This window comes from Carettochelys insculpta, chromosome 3, assembly GCF_033958435.1.
Source record: "Carettochelys insculpta isolate YL-2023 chromosome 3, ASM3395843v1, whole genome shotgun sequence".
Taxonomy (NCBI): Eukaryota; Metazoa; Chordata; order Testudines; family Carettochelyidae; genus Carettochelys; species Carettochelys insculpta.
Genome location: NC_134139.1, coordinates 170,600,071 through 170,622,743, shown reverse-complemented (window position 1 = coordinate 170,622,743; position 22,673 = coordinate 170,600,071). Strand labels below are relative to the sequence as shown.

General features: G+C 43.9%; 1 protein-coding gene across 3 annotated transcripts in view; it reads left to right on the top strand.

Annotated features, from left to right (window-relative positions):
• FBXO25 (F-box protein 25) overlaps window positions 1-5,106 on the top strand; it is a 74,700-nt gene extending 69,594 nt beyond the window's left edge. For 2 of the 3 annotated variants that reach the window (XM_074988923.1, XM_074988925.1), the window contains exon 11: window positions 3,310-5,106. In XM_074988923.1, coding sequence (XP_074845024.1) covers window positions 3,310-3,399 — 90 coding nt within the window. In that variant the 3' untranslated portion in view covers window positions 3,400-5,106. The remainder of the gene's footprint in view (window positions 1-3,309) is intronic. The other variant, XM_074988926.1, reaches the window with a different exon arrangement.
• Window positions 5,107-22,673: the final 17,567 nt, after the last annotated feature.

The window sequence follows — 22,673 nt, the reverse complement described above, 5'->3', positions numbered from 1 at the left end:
AATTGGCAAAAACATTACGTGTTGCGGTGGATTCGGTTATGAGGCCTGAGTTGCGCCTGGAGTTCCAGGGGAGGTGGTCAGATAGGTGATCAGTCTGCTTGACCGGCACTTGGAGATGCGTGCGCTGCTACCTCCTCAAGCACTGGCTGGGCGGGGTCTTTTATACCCTTCCAAACTGTCCCCTCCCCTCATGGAAGTGGGGTGACTTAGATAAGTCAATCAGGGAAACAATTTAGGTGATGTGCTGGGTTGCTACCTGAGTTCGCTTTTTTTAAAGTTAGAGTCTGAGACTGAGGCACGAAATTTTGGCGCGAGTAACTTTGGTATTCTGCCTGACAACAGGATATGGTTTGTGGTCCAGTCAGAGTGTGTGGCAATGCCTGCCTCGCGAGCATGGCCTGGCCAAATGCACTTATTCAACATCCACAATGTACCACTTAAGTATTAAGAGTGTTAAACCTTTAAAACTTAAAAGTAATGCTACTGTAATTTATAAATGGCAAACAATATGTACTCCTTGATATTTTTTCCCAAATGGATATATGTGGAAGTGTCCAGTACCTTTTGAACCTCTTGGCATGTACAAGAAGGGTGCTCTTCTCCAACTACAAGTACAGCTAGCTCTATCACAAGAGCTAAGCTGTAACTGTTTTTGCTGCTACTCTGTTTGTAGAGGGAAACAGCCATGAATTTCCTGCCCTACTTTCCCAACAGATCTGAAGAACAGTCTGAAGTAGACTTCAATGAGTTGACTACTTTCTCCCTTGCAGAAGAGGAAAGGAAATAGCACTAAGCACTTTAAAAGTTGAGCCCCTGGCAGAAAGAAAATCTGATTCTGCAGCAGGTTCTACTTGTGAAGTTCTATATTACTTCTGCTCTTACCCTTTTTTAAAAAATGTCCTCCCCAATAGCTGGTTAGCACAGGACGGGAAAAGTGTGGAGAGGGAGGTGACTAGGAAAAATGGAAACCAAGAAACGGATGTTTCCAATATTTGTTTCTTCAGTATTCATTTCTTCACATGGAACCACGTGGTTTGCAGAGATTGCTTTACTGAGTCAAAAGACGGGGGAGAAAAACAGTTTCTTGGGGAGAAGAAAAAGGAAACAAATTGTATAATTCTCCAAGAAAGATATTGCTGTCTTGGTTCCCCAGCCATGTCTGATGCACAGTTGTTCATTTGGTTTGGTAGAATGTAAATGCTGCTGCTTTCATTTAGCTTTCTGTACCATTTGTAGCTCCTTTCCTTTCCCCAGTCACTTAATCTTAACAATGTGAACATACTACACGTCTGCATGAAGACATTGTAATGTATGGTATCCAGCCCTGAAGCTCTAATTGGATGTCTTCTCCTATTTACTTGTGTACACTCTTCTCTCTGTGAGCGATCAGCCCAAAAGTGAGTTACAGCAGTGTTTCTTAGCCAGGGGTATGTGTAACCTTGGGGATACACCAAGGTCTTCCAGGGGGTACATCAATTCATCTAGATATTTGCCTAGTTTTACAACAGGCTACATAACAAACACTAATAAAGTTGTATCAGAGGGGTAGCTGTGTTTAGTCTGTATCCGCAAAAACAACAAAAAGTCCTGTGGCACTTTATAGACCAACATTTTGGAGTGTAAGTTTTTGTGGTCAAAGGCCCACTTTGTCAGATGCATATCAAGTAAAGTTGGTATCATCTAAAAGTTCATTCAGACAGTGACTTGTTTCTACTGTTTGTAAGCCTTATGCTGAAATGTAGGTATAGTATTTCTATTCCAGTTCATTAACTTGATAATCAGATGATAGAAAGTCAGCAAGTTTTCAGTAATAGTCTTCTGTGATATTTTTGCAGTCATCTGTAAGTAAGTAAGTAGTTTTTAAGTGAGGTGGCTTGGTGGTATGCAAAATAAATTTGACTCTGGAAAATGGCACAGTAATCTGGAAAGGTTGAATGGCACAACCTCAGATTACCTTAGCAACATGTTTCTCAAACGGTGATATGTGTACCTTTAGGGGTACACAAGAGAAGTCTGGGGATACTTAATTTTTAAGAAGATACTTCATAGACAAAGGTTAAGAAATGCTGAGTTACAGCATATCAGCTAACAAAACAAAAAAGCAGTCCAGTAGCACTTCAAAGACTAACAAAATCATTTATTAGGTGATGGGCTTTCATGGGACAGACCCACTTCTTCAGATCATAGCTGTGTTCTGGTGGGGCTATGGTCTGAAGTAGTAGGTCTGTCCCACAAAAGCCCATCACCTAATAAATGATTTTGTTAGTCTTTAAAGTGCTACTGGACTGCTTTTTTGTTTTGATAGTGTATAGACTAGCACGGCTCCCTCTCTGTTCCATATCAGCTAAAATACTATTCCAGACCCTGCCATCTCTGTCTTTTACAGTGACTCCCATCATCTCCATTGTTTTAGAACTTCTCTTTCCCTTCCAAGCCATTCAGTGTGTCACTGTCAAAATTACACTCTGTGCTGGTTGATCACACCAAGTTAATTTCTTCTTTGAATCACTGCAGTGGGTTTGCCTTGAGCCCCACATCAAGGTTAAATCATTTAGCCTGGCCTTCAGAGTCCCACCAAGCTGTCTTGTCTATAGATCTAATTACTGTTTTCCCCATTCTCTTCCTGTGCCACCAGCCTTGCAAACCTCTACTTTTCTTACTGCTCCTGTTTATAGTCATCCTTATTCCAGAACACAGACACACACACACACCCCAGCACTATCCTTCCCCATTCATTTCCATTATAAAGTCCCACATTTTCCTTTAGACTTAGAGACAAGCAAAATTAGATTGAAGAGTAAGGATCTAAGGTAACTACTTCCTCTGCACCATCCAATGCATCTTCTATGCTTTCTAGGTTGTCAGTTTGCCAGGGTGTCCTAGTCTGTCTTACTCGGCATTAAAATTGTGGAGAACCAGCAGGACAAAGGTAGAGGGAATGTGGAGAACTGGTTGTGCTATGACTTCTTGTTTGTATTGCAGTAGCATCTAGAAACCGCAGGCAGTGCTTAGTTAGCCCCATTGTGTTTCTACATAGGCACTGTGTAGCTATAACAAAAAAGGCCATCATTGCCCAAGGAGCTTACCTTCTAAGTAACTGTATGTCCTTGGCAATATTTTCTCTTTTAAGGACCTCATAAGCTTTCAACCAGAGCTCCAAAAAGCCAGTGACTTAAAAACTGGTGTGAGGTGTGAATTTTTGCAGTCCTTTCCTTTTAAAATCATTGCTCAGAAGCTTTTTGGTTGTGTGATTTTTTTTTTCTTTTTTTTAAGAGAAAATAACTTTTTCCCTCCTCTTGATTTCCTTAGGATACAGGACATCCCTGCACAGCCAATGATCCAGACACCTGCTTCATGCCTGTTTCTCCTCAGCACTTCATTGATCTCTTCAAATTTTAAAATGTGCAATGGTTTTGTTCTTGTTTTTATTTTTGATCATCTTTGTGAAGAATCATGCAGTATGTAGTATGCTTCTTGTGCAATACATTTTAACATACTTTAATAAAAAAGGGATGTTTAGGAGGGAGGGGGGAAGTTGGAGAGGGGTATTCTGTATGCCATTTATATGTAAAAATGAAGAGAAGAAATATCTCCAAAGAAGACACATTCTGTAGAGGTGTCTATAAGAGGCTCTTTTGAATTGAAGGGAGTACGTTTTTAGTCCTGCCTCAAGTCCGTTTTTTACTGATTGAACATTTCATTAAGGCTGTTGCAACTTGGAAAAGACAGTTGTTAAAAAGGGCTAGTCTTAGAGCTACCAAAAGCAATTTGTCTTAATCCTTCACTCGTTTTATGCCACCATTTTCTAAGTTCACATACAATTTGCACACTAATAAATATTCATCTGATACCTTTTTTGACTCCTTCATAAATATCAAGTCAGTTACTAAGTTGGCAGTAGTGATTGTGAGTTTGTTAATAAAATAATAGTTGCGATTATCTGTTGTTAAACCTGTTATGAAGGAAATCAACCTCTGTACATACATTATGCAAAATATTTATTTTTCTTAAAAGGTATTTTATTAACATCAAAGTGTTTAAAGGTATCCTAAATAGTAGAGGAAGTTGTTCAGTGGCTGCTAAAGAACAATGGAATAATGGAGTTTTTCCAATGACCGAAAGTTTTCATTTTTACTTACTTTATAAGTTTCTCTGTTAAACGACTGCAGACAGATTATAGACATCCTCAAGAAAGGATGCGTTACTGGGCTTTAATGCAAATAATGAATACCTTGTGTTGCTAGGCCTCGGATATAGTACTATGTTGTCCTAGTAACTGAGATTGTGAGCTGAAAATTCTTCATACCACAATGTGGCTTACTGATCTGGAGCATCTCCTGCTGATTAATCCCATTGTCACATGAATTCTGCAAGAAGCCACCTTCTTGTATGTTGTTAATTGAGAATAATTACAGAGAAGTCGATGGGGGCTAACCGGAGATAGGAAAAATAACAATTGTTCATAGTTTTTTTGGTGAGATCATTTTACTAAATGTATATACTGTGTAATTTACAGACAAAATACAAAACGTTATATATCACACTGCTTGTTTTGAATCTAGTTTTGTACGCAGTGTAATAAACCATGTTTTTACCTATTACTCTTGGCAATTTCTTTTGCATTTATACATTGCAGCCATTTGAATTTATAGCACTGGTTTCTGTCAACCGCAAGCACTTACAAACTGAAAAAGAAAAGTTTAAAAATCTGTTCCCCGTATATTTTTAAATGTATTTTAACAGAGCCAGAAGTTTAGTGCTAATGGTTTATGCAGTGAAAAGAAGCTGTTTAAAAGAAGAGTTAGCTTTTTCACAATAAGTGAACAAGTTTTCCCTGGATTTAATACTGATATGTCCTTATCAGTGCAGATGTTAAAGGTAATAAACCTTTTTGTCTTAAATATTTAAAATCAGATGTTGAGCTAATAAGGTTTTCTCCTTGATGCAGTTGTTTTTGGGGTGTTTGGGTGCTGTATTGTTTTATTTTGTATCTAACATGTTCCTTTACATTCCAAACATCCCAAGTAACAATCTGATGGTGAATTACGTTAATTATTTTTGCATGTACTGGATTGGTAATGCTTCTGATTTTTATTGCAAGTCTTGGGATATTTTCCTAAGCCACAGATTCTGAAGTCAGGTGATTTGTAGTAGAAACTCAGCTTTCATTAAAATTGTTTTCTATACTCATAGTTGTGGAGAAATCTTGAAAATCTGACCCCAAAAGTTCAAATGTCAGAGGTCAAACAGGAGTCCTCCAATACAGTTTTTTAAAAATTTAATGATTTGGAAATCAATTTCATGGGGGGAGGACATTCTCATGATTTTTGATTATTGGGATTGTCACTTTATTTAGTAACTCTTTCAAAGCTTTTTACACACATTAGCAAAGCTTCATGGCTCTGGGGGTGTAATTATAGCATATCCCACATTTTACAACTGGGTCACCTGTAAGCAGAGAAGTTAAGTGTCTTGTCCAAGGACATACAACATGCCAGTGATAAAGCAGAGGATGGGGTCTACTAGCCCTTGCTCCAAGCAATACCCATTAAACAATCCTTTCTTCAGGGGTTGGTCTTGCCCCTCTGCTTCATTGTCTGCATGTTTCCACTTAGATGGATGATGACATGACTGCCTCTGATGGAGATAAAACCTTGTTTCATATTTAATTTTATAGTGGAATAACCAGTGCTCTTCAACAGATATCACAGGAAATGAGTAACTGGCTCAAACTCCAGCTGGCAACCTTGAGCTGATGCAGATTGGTAGATGAAAACACATCAGACTCAGGTTCACCACTCTCCCCTTCCATCAGAGGTGCTGGTACTCAATATCAGCAACTACCAGCACCAAAAAAGCACTAGATATTTCTAAAAGCAATAGTATGTCTAGCTTATCCTTCATAGCCAATGCTGCTTCCTCCTGAGCTCTAGACGTCTGAAAACTCAGGGTAGTCTAACAGTGACAACTCTGAAATGCAGGAAAGGGGCAATAGTGTGAATTTCCATAGCAAACTTGTGAGGATATTTCTTGGCTCCTTCCAAAAGACAAAATACAATACCACTCCATTCTGGCAGGAGCAGCACCACAGAGGGAGGAGGACCTGCTCATTGGCAAGGACAGAAGAAGTCTGAGTTCCATAGAGCATAGAAGACTCAGGCTTTTCAGCAAGAAGAGATGCATCATAGAGCTGGTTGCACACCTGAGCACCCTACAATGGAAAGTGATAGAACTGAGGATCTGATGTGTTTAAGGTCCATCTGCTGTCATGGCCACCACGCCTCCTTCATCTGCCAACCACGTTGCTGCTGAGGTGGAGTACTGGTCTGCCCAAAGCAACAAGGAGGAGCCAGCAGGGTGTCCAGGACCACACCCTCCATTGGCACCTAAACCAGGAGAAGAACTCTTGAGTCAGAAGGATTCTCTGAACCCCACCAAGTACCCAACCCCAAACCCCATGCACAAGATGAGATGTCTGTCTGTTCCCAGTCATTCCCCCCTTGTTGAATGAGGGCAAAGAGTTCAGAGATTAAAATTTGGCTGTTCATTAAGTCAGTCCGGTGCTGATTTATGTTTCCTTTTAAAAATATTTTACACATTTTATATAGTACTTGTAATAGATGTTATATATTGACTTGTGTGCAGACCTTCCTTCTTACAGCTGAGTAATGTAAGATATTTTCAGGTTCAGCACTGGATCACTTGAATCACAGATGTGAATTGGAATAATGTAAGCGGGGCCATCAGAATATAAACATGATTTTGTCCATCCTACACTGACAACTCTCCCCCCACTTCCTTCCCAAGGGCAGGAAATAGCCATTCTCAAGGCTACACAAGAGGAATAGGGCAAATGTGGTTTGTATTATGTGCTTATCACGAGTACTGCCAGTTCTAAAAGCAACAGGCTGCTCAGTTCTGAGAAGGGGTAATGAAATGTCTTTATGGCTTGCTTCACATGCAGAAAAACACAACACAGGCATCTGCCACTACCTTGTGATAAAACAGATCCTCTTCCCACCCCCCCCCGCACCCACCCCCCGGATTTGGAGTAGTTTCAGTTCTGGGATTATTGCTTCATAGCAACTGCTATGTGCAGGTAGGGCTGCTGACAATGAATAGCTTAAAAAAAAAAGGTACACGTGCTACCCCTGAAAAGCAAATGTTGTAAGGTCATTAAGAGATCGAATGCTCCTGAGAAGAGATTGAGCTACAAGTGTGAACAATTTAGAAAGAAGCACTGCACAGTGGCTGCAGTACAATTCACCCACCCCGCTACACAGCACTAACCCAACTCTAAGGATAATGCAGTGAGGTGCTGTGTGATGCTTGTACTTTGTGACCTAGCACAAGAATGAAGGCATAATGCTCTGGCTACAGTAAACAAAACCCTCACAAAAGGGTGTAGCCTCACAAATAAATGCCAATGTTCCCTCATGTGTGCTACCAGCAGCTGAATAGTAGGTGACCATGTCCTGCTGCCTCCCTGCTGTTCCAAGATGTCACATATCACATTTCCTCATTGCACTCACCTTCTGGGGCCCCAGCCCCAGTATGCGTGTAGGTGAGCTCCAGCTGCTGGTACAGAATTTGTAAACCAGAGACAGCTGTGTCTGAAGGCACAAGTCCTTCCTTTTACTTTCACTAATATTATGGAGACAGCAGCAAGGCAACAATTACCTGAATATCATTGGGCATATGGGCATCCAGATGGGGTAGGCAACCTATAAAATACACCTCCCGCAAGCATTTCACAGCTATTGAGTTTGTTGTAAATTCCCCTTTTCAGTCGGGGGGGGGGTCTGGTTTCACAAGCTAAATTAGGTGCAGAGACACAGGAGCCCCTAAAACAATAGTTGGCACAGAAATGTCATTCTGATCCCATTTCTGAGCCATGGTTTCGTCTTCAAGTACAACTCTACGCTTCTTGGCACTGTGGTGCCATGAAACTTTCCCGTTTTCCATGTTAGACGTGATGAAGTTGCCACTATGGGCTATTAATCCTTGCAACACAAGTAACTATTTAGGTTCTTATAGTCACTCTTTTGGCAGGCACAGTATTGGGATGTGGGCACTATCAGTGGCAGTGTTTGGAAACCTGATACTTTGTAATTGAGATATTAGTTTTGGTGCTTAGTTTATGATCAGTGATAAATGCCTTGCAAACCTGCACAATCCTGATAATGGCCTTTCCAACCCAGAAGTGGTTTGCAATTGATTACCACTTGGCTAGTGCTGCCAGCTTCCCCAGTGCAATAGCTGTCCCCTTCTGAATTAGCTTTCCTGAGTCAAGAGCTCTTATATATGGCAAGCTGCCCGCAGAGCTTCGTGAAAGCATTGTTCCTCATTCAGAAGTTCTGAAGTCAGTGCTGGTCATTCCAAGTGCCAAAGGTAGTGTTCTGGAACAGTCCCTGCGAGGCCCCCCTCAGAGTGCCTTAGGCTTTTACTCATTCTCTAAGGCTAGCCTCTAAGTCTTCATCACACTTGTGTCACTCAGTGACTGCTGAGCAGTGCATGCACCTGGGAGATCCTTCTACACTCAAGGGGAGCAAAGCTCCCACCGTCAGCACCTGCAGTGACGATCTGCCAGCATTGTAAAACCTGTAGGGTTTATTAGCTCTCTGAAACACAGCTTAGAATGTCCTTGATTAGGACAGAGAAAAGAAAGTTACAGCATGGTCCATTCTGGTACCCTGTGTCCCAGCCAAGTGGTGTCCATCCTTCCCTATCCTCTGTTCCCACCTGATCAAACACAGCTGGCATCCTGCAGAGAGATGGACTTTAGTCTTTAGCTGTGGAAATGTCTGGGCGGGGGGAGGTTGGTTTTGCCACTGTCGTCCTTGGCCGTGTCTATATGTGCCCCAAACTTCGAAATGGCCACGCAAATGGCCATTTCAAAGTTTACTAATGAAGCGCTGAAATGCATATTCAGTGCTTCATTAGCATGTGGGCAGCCGCGGCACTTCGAAATTGATGCACCTCGCCACCGCGCGTCTCGTCCCGACGGGGCTCCTTTTCGAAAGGACCCCACCTACTTCGAAGTCCCCTTATTCCCATGAGCTGATGGGAATAAGGGGACTTCAAAGTAGGCAGGGTCCTTTCGAAAAGGAGCCCCGTCTGGACGAGCCGCGCGGCAGCAAGGCACGTCAATTTCGAAGTGCCGCAGCCGTCCGCATGCTAATGAAACGCTGAATATGCATTTCAGCGTTTCATTAGTAAACTTCGAAATGGCCATTTGCATGGCCATTTCGAAGTTTGGGGCACATGTAGATGTAGCCATTGACTCTCTAATGATGTGGGCCCAAATTTGTGGCAGCCAAGCCTGAACCACACCTGTGAAGTAGCCAGCCTGATAGTAAACAGCCTATTTCAACCCCTTCAGTGACCCTGCAGGATACAGGGGAAACTGAAGCACCCAATATCATACAGCATATTTTTACAGAAAATTCCCACTCTGTCATTGCAGGGCTCCAAAATGCTGTGATTCCACCACACTGTGCTGGTCCTTCTGCATCAGAAGGAACAGGCCATTCTGAAGCAATACCAGCAGTTACCATATCTCCCATTGGAACCCAATGAACTATCATTCACCACCAAAGTCAGCAACCTTAGATATGTCAGGAAGTGCTGTCAAATTGCAGACAGCATCTCGCTGAACACCTGCTCCACTCACAACAAGAAACAGGAGCCAGCTCATCATCCAGTTGCTAGGTCTCCCCTGCCCACCCACCCTCACCCAGTCTCTCTCACTCTGCCCAATTTGGACATATGAGCAGATGCAATTGTGGAAGATGGAGGGCAGTACCAACACCACAAAGCAAAACAATTCCTAGCATGTTTCCCTGTATTGCACTAAACCCTGCAATAGCACTACTATTTCAGGAATGGTAACCAAGTGTGCATGCCAGTGCAGGTATAACCATAGGGAGGTATGACATGATACCCATGTTAAAAATGGGTAAACTAAGCCAGTGAGTAGCAGAGGTAGGGGAGCAAACTGGAACCCCCCAGCTCCCATTCTAAATATTGGGCTATGCTGCATGTCCTATAGAGGCTATATACAGCCTTTCTTTTGTGGAGCAGTTATACTAGTCTAATTGTCTTTCAGTTATTCTGCTAATGTCACCTAGCTAAGAAATGACTTTCAATGTTTGCTCTAGTTTCATTTTGGTATAAGTCCTGTTTAAAATATGATTAAAACTTGCTCAGGCATCCATTTCTAAAGGGATTATTATGCTTTGTGTGTAAATTTAGCTTCAGCTATAAACCTGTATAATAAGCCGAGGCATGCACAAACTGTTGCCACTTAATTCTACTTTTACTTTACGTTGGATGTATTTAATCTCCCTATAGCCTCTTTTCACTTTAATGGACACTTTTTCTATATATTCACCACTAAGTACGGATGGAGGCAATGTAATTAGTTTGCCAAAGTTATACATCGCTGTACCAATGCAATGCTCTGACTAGGGATCAAAATTCCTTGTTCTCAAAGCATTTTTGACTTTTCTTTAATACCCTTTATCCTGACAAGCTTTGGTTCTTAGGGAACCACTAACACTACATTCTTTTGCACACGCCCCCCGCTCCTAAAGTAGATTACACAGTAGCCCTGAACAGCTGTATTATACAGTATGGACTAGATGAAAATGTAACAGGCCAGCAGTAAGGAAAAAAATCCTTTGATAGGACACATGCCCCTGTTTAGCTATAGCCTCCCATTTTGTGCCTTTGTAGGTTTTTTTTTCCCCTCATGTTAAAAGTTTGGTATTAGGGCTGATCTCTCCTTGCCAGGGAGAACAGCATCGACCTTCCCCTTGATGGAAGCCACTGCGATACAGTAACAGTTCAGCTACTGCTACAGAGTGGTGTACCAGGGCTGCAGCCAGCACAGAGAGAGATCTAACATGTCTAATACTGGCTGACTCTCTCTAATCTGGAATTCCCTCATCTGGCACCATCCATAATCTGGCATGATAGTAGTTAGCCAGGTGACCACCTATCATGGGCGTGACCAAGTTTCCCATGGTCCTATAAAGTTTGGTTACAGCCACCAGTCTAGCTTTCAGAGTCTGGTGCTGTTCTTTAGCTGTATTTTACCCCAAATGTCTTCTAAAGCCCAGTGAGCAGTGAAAGCGTTGGCAGTGTACTAGACAATACTGACCTCCTGTGGTCTGGCAAGTTCTCTCATCTTCTGCTGGTCAGGTCCTGAGGGTGCCAGATGAGAGAAGTTCAACCAGTAGTTGTACCAGATGTGCATCCTGTCCCAGGGTGAAACTATTACCAACTTCAGCAGTTTCTGAGGTGCCTGCAAGGCTTGCAACCCTGTAGTACCAGGAGCTGTGACAGTGTTGGGGTCCAGCTCAATAGTCCCCCCACCCCAGTCTCAAGAGCCAATCCCTTTTTGGCTACAGCCTGTACATAGAGATGCCTCTTCGAATGCCCTTCAGCATCCTTGCTCCCATTCAGTGCCTTGCCTGAAGATTTCAACCCCCGCAGTCCTGAGTTGTTTGGAGCTTACCAAATCTTTTCTTCAGTACATGTGAGGGGGACCTGCCAATAGAGTTGGCTAAAATAGATGAAATGCTCCTGACAAAGTCAGATGGGCCTGGTACCTGTTCTGAGCAGGACGGTTCCAGTGGAGGGCAGAGCATGGACTCCATGAATAAGCGTTTGAGTCTGGGTGCCCTAGCCTTTTTGGAATAAGTTTTCAACCCTATACCAGAGTGACATTTGTCACCTACATGCCTCTCCCAGACGTTTAAGGCAGTTGGGGTAAGGCTCACTCCAAATTTTGGAAAACCCCCATTGTTGATACATCCCTTCTTCCTCGTGGAACAAGACGTATGGGGATGTCCACAGAACACTCCCAACTGGCAGATCTCCTTCAAGACATCTGCAGTCTGGATGCATGCTCTGTCCACAAAACTTCCATCGACAAAAGTTTTGTTGACAGAAGCCTGAAGTCTAGACGTAGCCCTAGGTGAGAAGACTATCAAAGCAGAAATGACTCTTCTGTAGGAATGGTGGAGTTTGAGATTTTTCTGGGGGATTTGTGTTTTGTTTTTTGTTTGGTTTGGTTTGTTTTAAAGCAAACAACTGACCTGTCCATCCCCTGCTATTCAGCATTTGTGGGAATATTTTTATGTGACAGATTGCTTAAGTGCACTACCAAAAACTGAATCCTGACCTAACAGCAATAAAGGATCAGTGTTCCCTGTATGCTGTGCATTTGTGCAATCACTCAGGAGAAATTCAAATGCCACTCAGCTGATCAGCAGAGCTCCCACAGCTAGATTTTTTGTTTCAATTGGTTGTGCACATTCCCACGTGCCTTGGTGCACATATAAAAATATTATTTCACAGACAGATGGAAAAAATCTGCACGTAGTCAGAAAAGCTTATTAGAGGAAGCATTTTGCAGGATTGGGGCCACCCTGAGGATAAAAATGTATGCACATTTCAGTTAGCACTTCTAAGCTGCGTCTACACGTGCACGCTACTTCGAAGTAGCGGCACCAACTTCGAAATAGCGCCCGTCGCGTCTACACGCGTCGGGTGCTATTTCGAAGTTAACTTCGATGTTAGGCGGCGAGATGTCGAAGTCGCTAACCTCATGAGGAGATAGGAATAGCGCCCTACTTCGACGTTCAACGTCGAAGTAGGGACCGTGTAGACGATCCGCGTCCCGCAACGTCGAAATTGCTGGGTCCTCCATGGCGGCCATCAGCTGGGGGGTTGAGAGATGCTCTCTCTCCAGCCCCTGCGGGGCTCTATGGTCACCATGGGCAGCAGCCCTTAGCCCAGGGCTTCTGGCTGCTTCTGCAGCAGCTGGGGATCTATGCTGCAGGCACAGGGTCTGCAACCAGTTGTCAGCTCTGTGGATCTTGTGTTGTTTAGTGCAACTGTGTCTGGGAGGGGCCCTTTAAGGGAGCGGCTTGCTGTTGAGTCCGCCCTGTGACCCTGTCTGCAGCTGTGCCTGGCATCCCTATTTCGACGTGTGCTACTTTGACGTGTAGACGTTCCCTCGCTGCGCCTATTTCGATGTTGGGCTGAGCAACGTCGAAGTTGAACATCGACGTTGCTGGCTCTGGAGGACGTGTAGACGTTATTCATCGAAATAGACTATTTCGATGTCGCAACATCGAAATAAGCTATTTCGATGTTGGCTGCACGTGTAGACGTAGCCCTAGTGTGTTAGGGTTTAACAATTTCATGGAGCCTTGGGACTGGAAGGGACCTTGGAAGGTTTTCTAATCCAGCACTCTGCACTCAAGGAAGGACTATGTATTATCTAGATCAGTGGTTCTCCAACTTTTTATACTGGTGATCTCTTTAACATGGCAAGCCTGTTATTTTTTATGTTTAATGATATTTTAAATGCTAAATTTCTTCAGAGAATGGAAGGTGCTAACAGCAGCTGCATGCACATAGATAGAGCTGAGAGCACATCCTGAAGTTTTCAGATAGATTATTTTCTCTAAGAGCATAGTGTTGCCCAGCAAGTGAATCATATTCATTTGGCCTCATAAGATTATTTAGTGAAGTCTTTTCAGCTGCTGGAGGAGATGTCTCACACCACCAATGAGCATTCTTATGCTAACAGAAGTATCCATCCAAAACCCATGCTCTCTGGCATACCAACTAGGGATCTAGTTGATGGAATCTGCCATTGTTACATCAGCAGTTCCAGAAGTGTCTGTAGCAGCAATGGAGGTTGTTAATCAATGTGCAGAGAACAGGGGTCCAGAGTTGGTGAAACCAGAATGGAGCAATCAGAATGACTGTTAGTCTCTCCTGTTGGAGTTTGTGAAGGGCACTGAGAATGAGCACTGATAAGGACTGGTACATCAGTTAGTAGACTCTTTGCAGCCATAGCTGTGGACAGTGAGGGTACATCCAAGAAAAGAGCATGACATATGTGCACACTACCATGTACCCTAAGATGCAGGGTCAGGTCTTGGATGAAGACATAAGGCCTGGAGCTTACTGGGGCTATTTGGTCCAAGTGTCTCCAGAATCTGTCCACTGGCAGATAAATTTGCAGAGAGATCGAAACAAATCAATGCAATCACCTATGAATTCCAAATACTGAGTAGGATGGAAAATTTAGTTTCAACACTGATGTTCCCTCCCAGAAAGTGATGGGATGAAGAAGCTAGGACCTTGATGCTCAAGTTTCCTATTTGGTCCATGCTGCCAGCAAAGGATTCCCAGACATCACAGATGTGCTTCTAGAATCACAGTGAAAACCTGTGTAAAAACTTGTGGGATAATGAAAAGTCTGAATGGGTGAATCCTGTATTGGAAGTGTCAAGACTTCATTTTGAACCTTAGGAACCATCTGTGTGTGAAATGATGTATGCCAATATGGAAGAAGGCATTGTGCATATCGAGAGCTGTAAACCCCATGCCTGTTTTCTAGTTAGGTAACGATGGCTACAAGCACAACCATACTGAATTTTGGCTTGTGAATTGAGCCCAGACGAGGTGTCAGAGATCCAAGATTGGTCTGCATCTCGCTTTCTTCTTGGGTACCAGGAAATAATTGGAATAGAATCCTGTGCCCCACAATGTCGCAGAAGACAGTCCACAACTAAGTTAAGAATACTGTTATGAGAGGTATCATGATGGAAGATGTGGAAGAGTTATCACCATAAACCTCTTGCATAGCCATACTGAACAACGTCCAAGACCCATTTGTCCATTGCCGTAGCTCTACAAGCTTGTGGAAACTTTGAGATGATCTCCAAAAGTTGTAGAGTGTAGGAATGTAGGTGTACGGAGTGACTGATGGTTCTCTAGGCACCATTTGCAACAACTGTGTTCTACAGAGGTGTACAATGACAGAACAGGTAGATGGAATCTACATATCTTAGGGTTCTTTTGAGGATGTCCATAGGCCCATTGGTGGTAGAAGTCAGGAGTTCTATAGGATTGGACTGGTGGAGGATGATAAAATATTCTCTTTGCTGCCTACATATATATGCCTAAAGATGATAAGGTGGTTCTAGCGTCTTCAGAGAGTGTAACAAATCATCAGTTTTTAGTCAAAGAGGTGTTATTGATTAAACGGGATGATCCTCAGTTGTGTTCTGTACCTCTGTACGGAAACCTGAGGAGTGTAGCCAGAATTCCTTCCTCATTACCATTCCAGTCACCAGTACATATGAGTCTGTCTGCTGAATCAAGTGCAGCCTGAAGTATTGATCTGGTGACCAATTTTCCCTCTGGTAGAATCACATGGAATTGAATATGACACTGCAGAGGTAGCTTATCTGCAAATTCCTCTGTCTATCCATGTTTTTTTAAATTGAATTTGTCCATCAGTATCAAGTTGTTAGAGATCTGTCAGGAGACGACCTTTCAACCCATGACGTGCATTTTGTTACTCTACCTGTCCGCCAAGACGGAGTATGGGTGTTGTTGTTTGGATTGCTCCAATACAGCCTGTTCCATCAAGGAGTTAGGTGGAGGATGTGCAAAAAGAAATTCTGACCTCTTGGCAGGAGGGACACATGATCTTTTCCCACCCATTTGAGGTGGACATGAACATGGCCGGAATATGCCACAAAGTGTGCACTAACCAAAGAGATCACTCATCAATTGACAGGGTAAGCCTGGCTGGTACTGATTCATGCAGAATGTGTAGTAACTGTTGCTGACTGTTCTGCACCTCTTCTAGAAGATCTCAAGAGCTCTGGCTACCATCCATAGCAGCTCTTGAAATAGTCAAAAGTCATCTAATGAAGAAGGGGTCAATGACATGGCAGTATCTGCAGATGATGATGGGAGTCTCTGAATCTGTCAGTACCTTCAGAATTGGGCTAGTTAGTTTCTCACCTAACTCCATTTTCAAATGTCCACCAGACAAAGGTTGAGGCGGCTAGATGGGCAAGTACACCCAAAATGGACAGGACTACACTGAAGGTGAACCTGGAGGCTATGAGCTCCAATATGGCCAAACCAAGTGATCCTGCTGATACTAAGCCTATGTCTAAAGAGCTGGATATTACCTCTGTAGGAAAGGCAAAGTGGGGAACTACTGCAGACTCATAAGAGCCCTTTGGTAGTCATGCTTCCAGAGTAAGAGCAACTGGCCATTCTGAATTTTTACATAAATTGGAGACCTCCACAAATGGTTGTGCCAATGAAGCCATCAGAATGAGTGCATCAAAGTGGTATGTGCAGCAGATGGCAGAGGAAGTAAGAGGAACAGAGCTCTAAACAGGAGAGCACACTGGAGTACATGGATATCTCAAATTCCTGCAAGGCAAATAACTTGTGAGGGCCAGGAACAACTCTGAGTCTTCCTGGTATCAGTGATATCCAGTCTGTTGATGGGACCAGTACTCGGAAAGGCACCTGTCCTGGAATCAACCTCACAAGGAAGCTTGCACAAACTCAGACAGACATCATCTTTCTCTCCAAATGCAAATGAATGGACATCATACCAAATGAACTAAAGGTGAAAAATCCTTTGCAATCTACATACTGCACAGACTACAGCGAGAGATTATGCCATACACTCTCGAAGAAACTGAGGAACCACCTAATCAGCATCCTGTACAACAAACAAGAGAACATCAAAAAAGAGCTCTCAAACCTGGAGTCTCCCATAAAAAACCAGCCTTCAACACAAACTTCCACACCACTGAACTTTACTAAAATAAGACAGGAGATTTACATTAGACACTCCACTACTCTACAGAGGAAAAAGGACTGCAAGCTGTCTAAACTCCTGCTGCCACACAGAGCCACAGCAGTGGTACCACTAACTCAGCCAGCAATATCGTCAATCAGTCCAGCTACACACTCACCTCAGCGGAACAGTCTGCTCTTTCTCTGGGACTCTCTTTTTGCCCCACCACGCACACAAACATAATACAGTTCTGCGGTGATCTGGAAGCCTACTTTCGCCATCTCAGACTGAAAGAATACTTTCAGCACAACACTGACCAGCACACCATTACACAGACACCCTCCCAGCAGCACAAGAAGAATAACTCCACGTGGACTCCTCCTGAGGGTAGAAATAACAGTCTGGACCTATACATAGAATGCTTCCACAGACGCGCACAGACAGAAATTGTGGAGAAACAGCATCGTTTGCCTCACAACCTCAGTTGTGCAGAACACAATGCCATCCACAGCCTCAGAAACAACTCTGACATTATAACCAAAGAGGCAGATAAAGGAGGAGCTACTGTCATCATGAACAGGTCTGACTACCAGAAGGAGGCTTCCAGACAACTCTCCAATACCAGATTTTACAGGCTACTTTCCTCAGATCCCACCGAGGAATACACTAAGAAACTACACCATCTGCTCAGAACACTCCCTACAGAAGCACAAGAACAGATTTATACCAAACAGACCTCTAGAGCCCTGTCCAGGGCTATTATAGCTACTAGCCAAGATCCACAAACCTAGAAATCCTGGATGCCCCATCATCTTGGGCATTGGCACTCTCACTGAAAGACTGTCTGGTTATGTGGACTCTCTCCTCAGACCCTATGCCACCAGCACTCCCAGCTGTCTCCGAGACACCACTGACTTCCTGAGAAAACTGCAATACATTGATGACCTACCAGAAAACACTATCCTAGCCACCATGGATGTAGAGGCTCTCGAAACCAACATCCCACACAAAGAATGAATAAATGCTTTCTGGAACAGTATCCCCGATGATGCTACAGCACATCTGATGGCGGAGCTCTGTAACTTTATCCTCACACACAACTATTTCAGATTTGGTGACAATATATACCTTCAAATCAGCGGCACAGCTATGGGTACCCGTATGGCCCCTCAATATGCCAATATTTTCATGGCTGACCTGGAACAGCGCTTCCTTAGCTCTCGCCCACTAACACCCCATCTCTACTTACGCAACATTGATGACATCTTCATCATCTGGACCCATGGGAAGGAGACTCTGGAGGAATTCCACCGGCACTTCAACAACTTTCACCCCAACATCAACCTCAGCATGGAACAGTCTACACAGGAGATCCACTTCCTGGACACCATGGTGCTAATACATGATGGCCACATCAATACCACCCTGTACCGTAAACCCACTAACCGCTACGCCTACCTTCATGCCTCCAGCTTCCATCCCAGACACACCACACGGTCCATTGTCTACAGCCAAGCACTAAGATATAATCGCATTTGCTCCAACCCCTCCGACAGAGACGAACACCTACAGGATCTCTACCAAGCATTCTTGAAACTGCAATACCCACCTGAGGAAGTGAAAAAACAGATCAACAGAGCCAGACGTGTGCCACGAGGCCTCTTACTACAGGACAAGCCCAAGACAGAAACCAACAGAACACCACTAGCCATCACCTACAGTCCTCAGCTAAAACCTCTACAGCGCATCATCAGGGATTTACAACCCACCCTGGACAATGATCCCCCACTTTCACAGGCCTTGGGAGGCAGACCAGTCCTTGGCCACAGACAACCTGCCAACCTGAAGCAAATCCTAACCAGCAATTATACACCGCACCACCGTCACTCCAACTCAGGGACCCATCCACGCAACAAATTTTGTTGCCAGCTCTGCCCACATATCTACACCAGCAACACCATTACAGGACCTAACCAGATCAGCCACACCATCGTGGGTTCATTCAGCTGCACGTCTACCAATATAATTTATGCCATCATGTGCCAGCAGTGCCCCTCTGCTATACGCATCGGACAAACTGGACAGTCTCTACATAGAAGAATAAATGCACACAAATCAGATATCAGAAATGGCAACATCCAAAAACCCGTAGGAGAGCACTTCAATCTCCCGGGCCACACAGTAGCAGACTTAAAAGTAGCTATCTTACAGCAAAAAAAAAAAAAAAATTCAGGACCAGACTCCAAAGAGAAATTTCTGAGCTACAATTCATCTGCAAATTCGACACCCTCAGCTCGGGCTTAAAGACTGTGAATGGCTGGCTAAATACAAATCAGCTTCCCCTCTCTTGGTGTTCACACCTCCAGATCCACTGCTGGTAGTAAGCCTCACCCTTCCTGACTGAGCTAAGCTTATTATCCCCCGCCTTGCTCTGGCTTATTTATACCTGGCCCTGCAGATTTCCATGACCAGCATCTGATGAAATGAGTCTGTGCTCACGAAAGCTCATGCTCAAAACTTTTCTGTTAGTCTATAAGGTGCCACAGGACCCTTTGTTGCTGTCCTGGAATCAGTGATTCATGAGATACCAATGGAGTCAAAGTAGGCAGAATATGAGGGTCCAGGATTAGTATCAATGGATCGAGTTAACCGACTGGTCTTTCACCATTCTTATAAGCTTTGGAACACATTTTTCCTTCACTGTGAGAACTCAGTCACATTGCAGCATCCTTCTTGAAGATGAAAGAAGATATACTGCCATACTTACATGCATGCTTCCCCATGACTCATGACAAGGTCCCAGAGCAAGGTCCATCACACTGCTTACAGCAAAGCTAGATAGATATTCCACAGTATTGCCCAGAACAACATACAGGAAGGTTTCCTACCCATGATCCAATTTTGGCACCATGGAAGCCTCCATGAAATGCTTTTTGAAGCAAAGAACTCTGCTTTCCCACAATGTACAGGCAAAGAAGGAGATGCATATACCACATCTTAATGCGATGTGGGATTCCCCTCTGTACAAACACTACTGGTGCTCCTCAGTGATGGAAAACAAATGAGGGTTGGAAGTACAGATTTTGAATCCCAGTGGCTAAAGCATAATCCAGTGCCTAGTCCAGGTACTTGGATTTAAGGATGGAGATATTGTGGTGAGAAACTTTCCAAAGTCATGTTCCAAGTCCTTAATACCATCAAATGCTACAAAATTAGAAATTACCTATAAAAACAATAAAATGCTAACAAAGAATGACGATAAAAGTAAATTTCTCTAATGTCTTAAGCATGCATCACTAAGGACAAGGGAGCAACAGAAGTTCCGACTCAAACTATGAAGCAATGAGAAGGAAATGGAGATGCCAGCAATCCATTATTGCCTCAGGCGTAATCACAAGGTAACCCAAGGTTATGTGTGCATCAGATTACATCAGAGAGGCAGCCATGTTAGTCTGTAGCTTTGAGAGCAACAAGATGTCCTGTGGCACCTTACAGACTAACAGATATTTTGGAGCATAAGCTTTCGTGGGCAAAGACCGGCTTCATCACATGCATGAGTTGGGGGCAGGTGGTTTCAGAGGGGTATAAATTAAATTATACTACTTTCAAAACCTCTGGCTCCAAGCACATAACCCTCAATGGAAACCAACAGGGACTATCACTTGAAGGTATACCTACAGAAATCCTGCTTAAATGAACCATTACAGTGCTTTAAACAAACAAAGCTTTATAATGGAACAAGCTTTGTAAAAAGTACAGAACAGTGATTAGTTTAAAGTCATTTTCACCCTGCAAATCAAATACCTATCTAACACTTATTTCACTTTGTTTTCTCTCTCTTTAGAGCAGCACAGCAATTTAGTTGTGTAGTTTCTATTCCACAAGATTACACAAGGGGACAATATCTAGAAGATGTCAACAAAGACAGAAACAAGGTGTTTTAACAGTGGCATTTGGCATTGTCAGGGATGCAGATGTAAAAGACTGATATTACCAAATTCCATTTCAGGTTTAAGAACAGTTTATTAAATGACCTCTCATACTAATTGGCCTTCAGAAAGCCGGCAGTCTGAGGCAGTCTTCTCAGCATACTGTACTAATTCAGCAGTTCAGACTACAGAAATGAAAATTGCATGATAATTTTGGTCAGCAGTGGGAAACCAGTATCACAACATGCATTTGGTTTTGTCTACAAACTATACAATTGCTTATTTTTCCCTTTTAACAAATAGAAGGCCCATATTCAAGTTACAGCAGTTTATTTTCATCTGTATTCTTTGCTCTCACACAGAATGGATTGATATACAAGTTAATAGTAAACCTACAACTTTTTAGCTTGGAAAAGGGACAGCTAAGCTGGAAATGATACAAGTTTATAAAATTATGACTGCTGTGTAGGAAGTAAATAAGAAAATGTTATTTATTTCCCCTCATAACACTAAGAACTAGGGCAGGGATTCCCAACCTTTGGGTCCCAGCCCAAACATGGGTCACCATTAGATTGGTAAGGGTCATCAGCTAGGCAGCTCCAGGCCACATATGGCTCTTTAGGGAGACATTTGCAGCTCCAGCTGCTGCAGCCTGACTCCTCCTCTGGCTCCCTGTCCCTGCTCTGCTGTGCTGAAATGGAATTCAATTTAACTGGTTTAATGCTGGTAGGAGGAATCCAGCCATGAACCAATTAAATTATGTCCCATTTCCGTGTGGCAGGGCAGACAACTGCCTGTGCTGCTGGTGGGGGAAGGGAATAGGAGGGCTTGGGGGGAGCCATGCAAAGGAGGCAGCAGTGGCAGCCCTGTAAAGGAGCAGCGGGAGGCAGGAGTGGAGCTTGTGTGAGATACCTGGGGGTGGGGGTGGTTTGGGGCTGTGAGGGGTGTAAGCCTGGGGGGCAGGGAACAGTTTGGGGCTGCAAGGGGTTTAAGTCTGGGGGTGGGGGGTGGTTGGAGGCTGTGAAGCATTTAAGCCTGAGTGTAGGGAGGCAATTAGGGGCTGCAAGGGGTTCAAGCCTGGGGGTAGGGGATGGCTTGGGGCTGCGAGTGGTTAAAAGACACCCCCCGCCCTTCATTCCCGGTTTTGAATTGCCTTGGGTCACAACGTCTTACTGAATTGTCAAAATGGGTCACTGTCTGCAAAAGGTCAGGAACTGCTGAACTAGGGGATCACCAACTGAAATGACCAGGCAGCAAGTTTAAAAGAAAAGGAAGTATTTCTTCACACACTGCAAAGGCAACCTGTGGAATCTTTGCCAGAGGATGTTGTGAAGGCCAAGACTATGATGAGGCTAAAAAAAGAAAAGGAAGTTACTCACCTTGTGCCGTAACAACTGTACTTCGAGGTGCATGTCCCCATGGGTGCTCCACTGTTGGTGACAGGTGAGCCCCAGAGCCACAGTTCAAAGTTTTTCATAGCAGTTGACATTTGGGCTGAACTTGCACAGAAGGCACCTCATGCCACTGACAGTTGGTGCCTCGCATGGCAGCCTGCCGCCCCACATGCCCACTTTTCAGTTCCTCATCTACACCCAAGTTACTGAAAACTGCAAGTAGAAGGGAGGGAGGGCTGTGAGGCACCCACCGGGGGACACACCTCAAAGAACAGAGTAACACAAGGTGAGTAACTTCCTTTTCTTCTTTGGGTGATGTCCCCATGGGTGCTCCATTGCTGGTGACTACAGAGCAGCATTCCGTGAGGATGGTGGGTCTCAGAGTTACTGCTGCATGCCGGAAGGTAGTACCACTGTAGCCACTGCTGTATCAGTTGCTATTGGAGGCACGATAGTATAATGATGAGCAAAGGAGTGGTCAGATGACCATGTGGCCGCCCAGTATATGTCCTTCAGGGGAACACTGTTCAGGAAGGCAGTGGATCTTGCAATGGCGTGAGTGGAATGTGCTCTTGGTGGTGCTGGTAAGTGTTTATTCTGAAGACAGTAGCAATGTTGTACACAGGCTACTATCCACTTGGAAATGCACTGCCTTAAAATCGGAGCACCTTTGCAATGGTTTGCAAGGGACAAGAAAAGACATGGAGA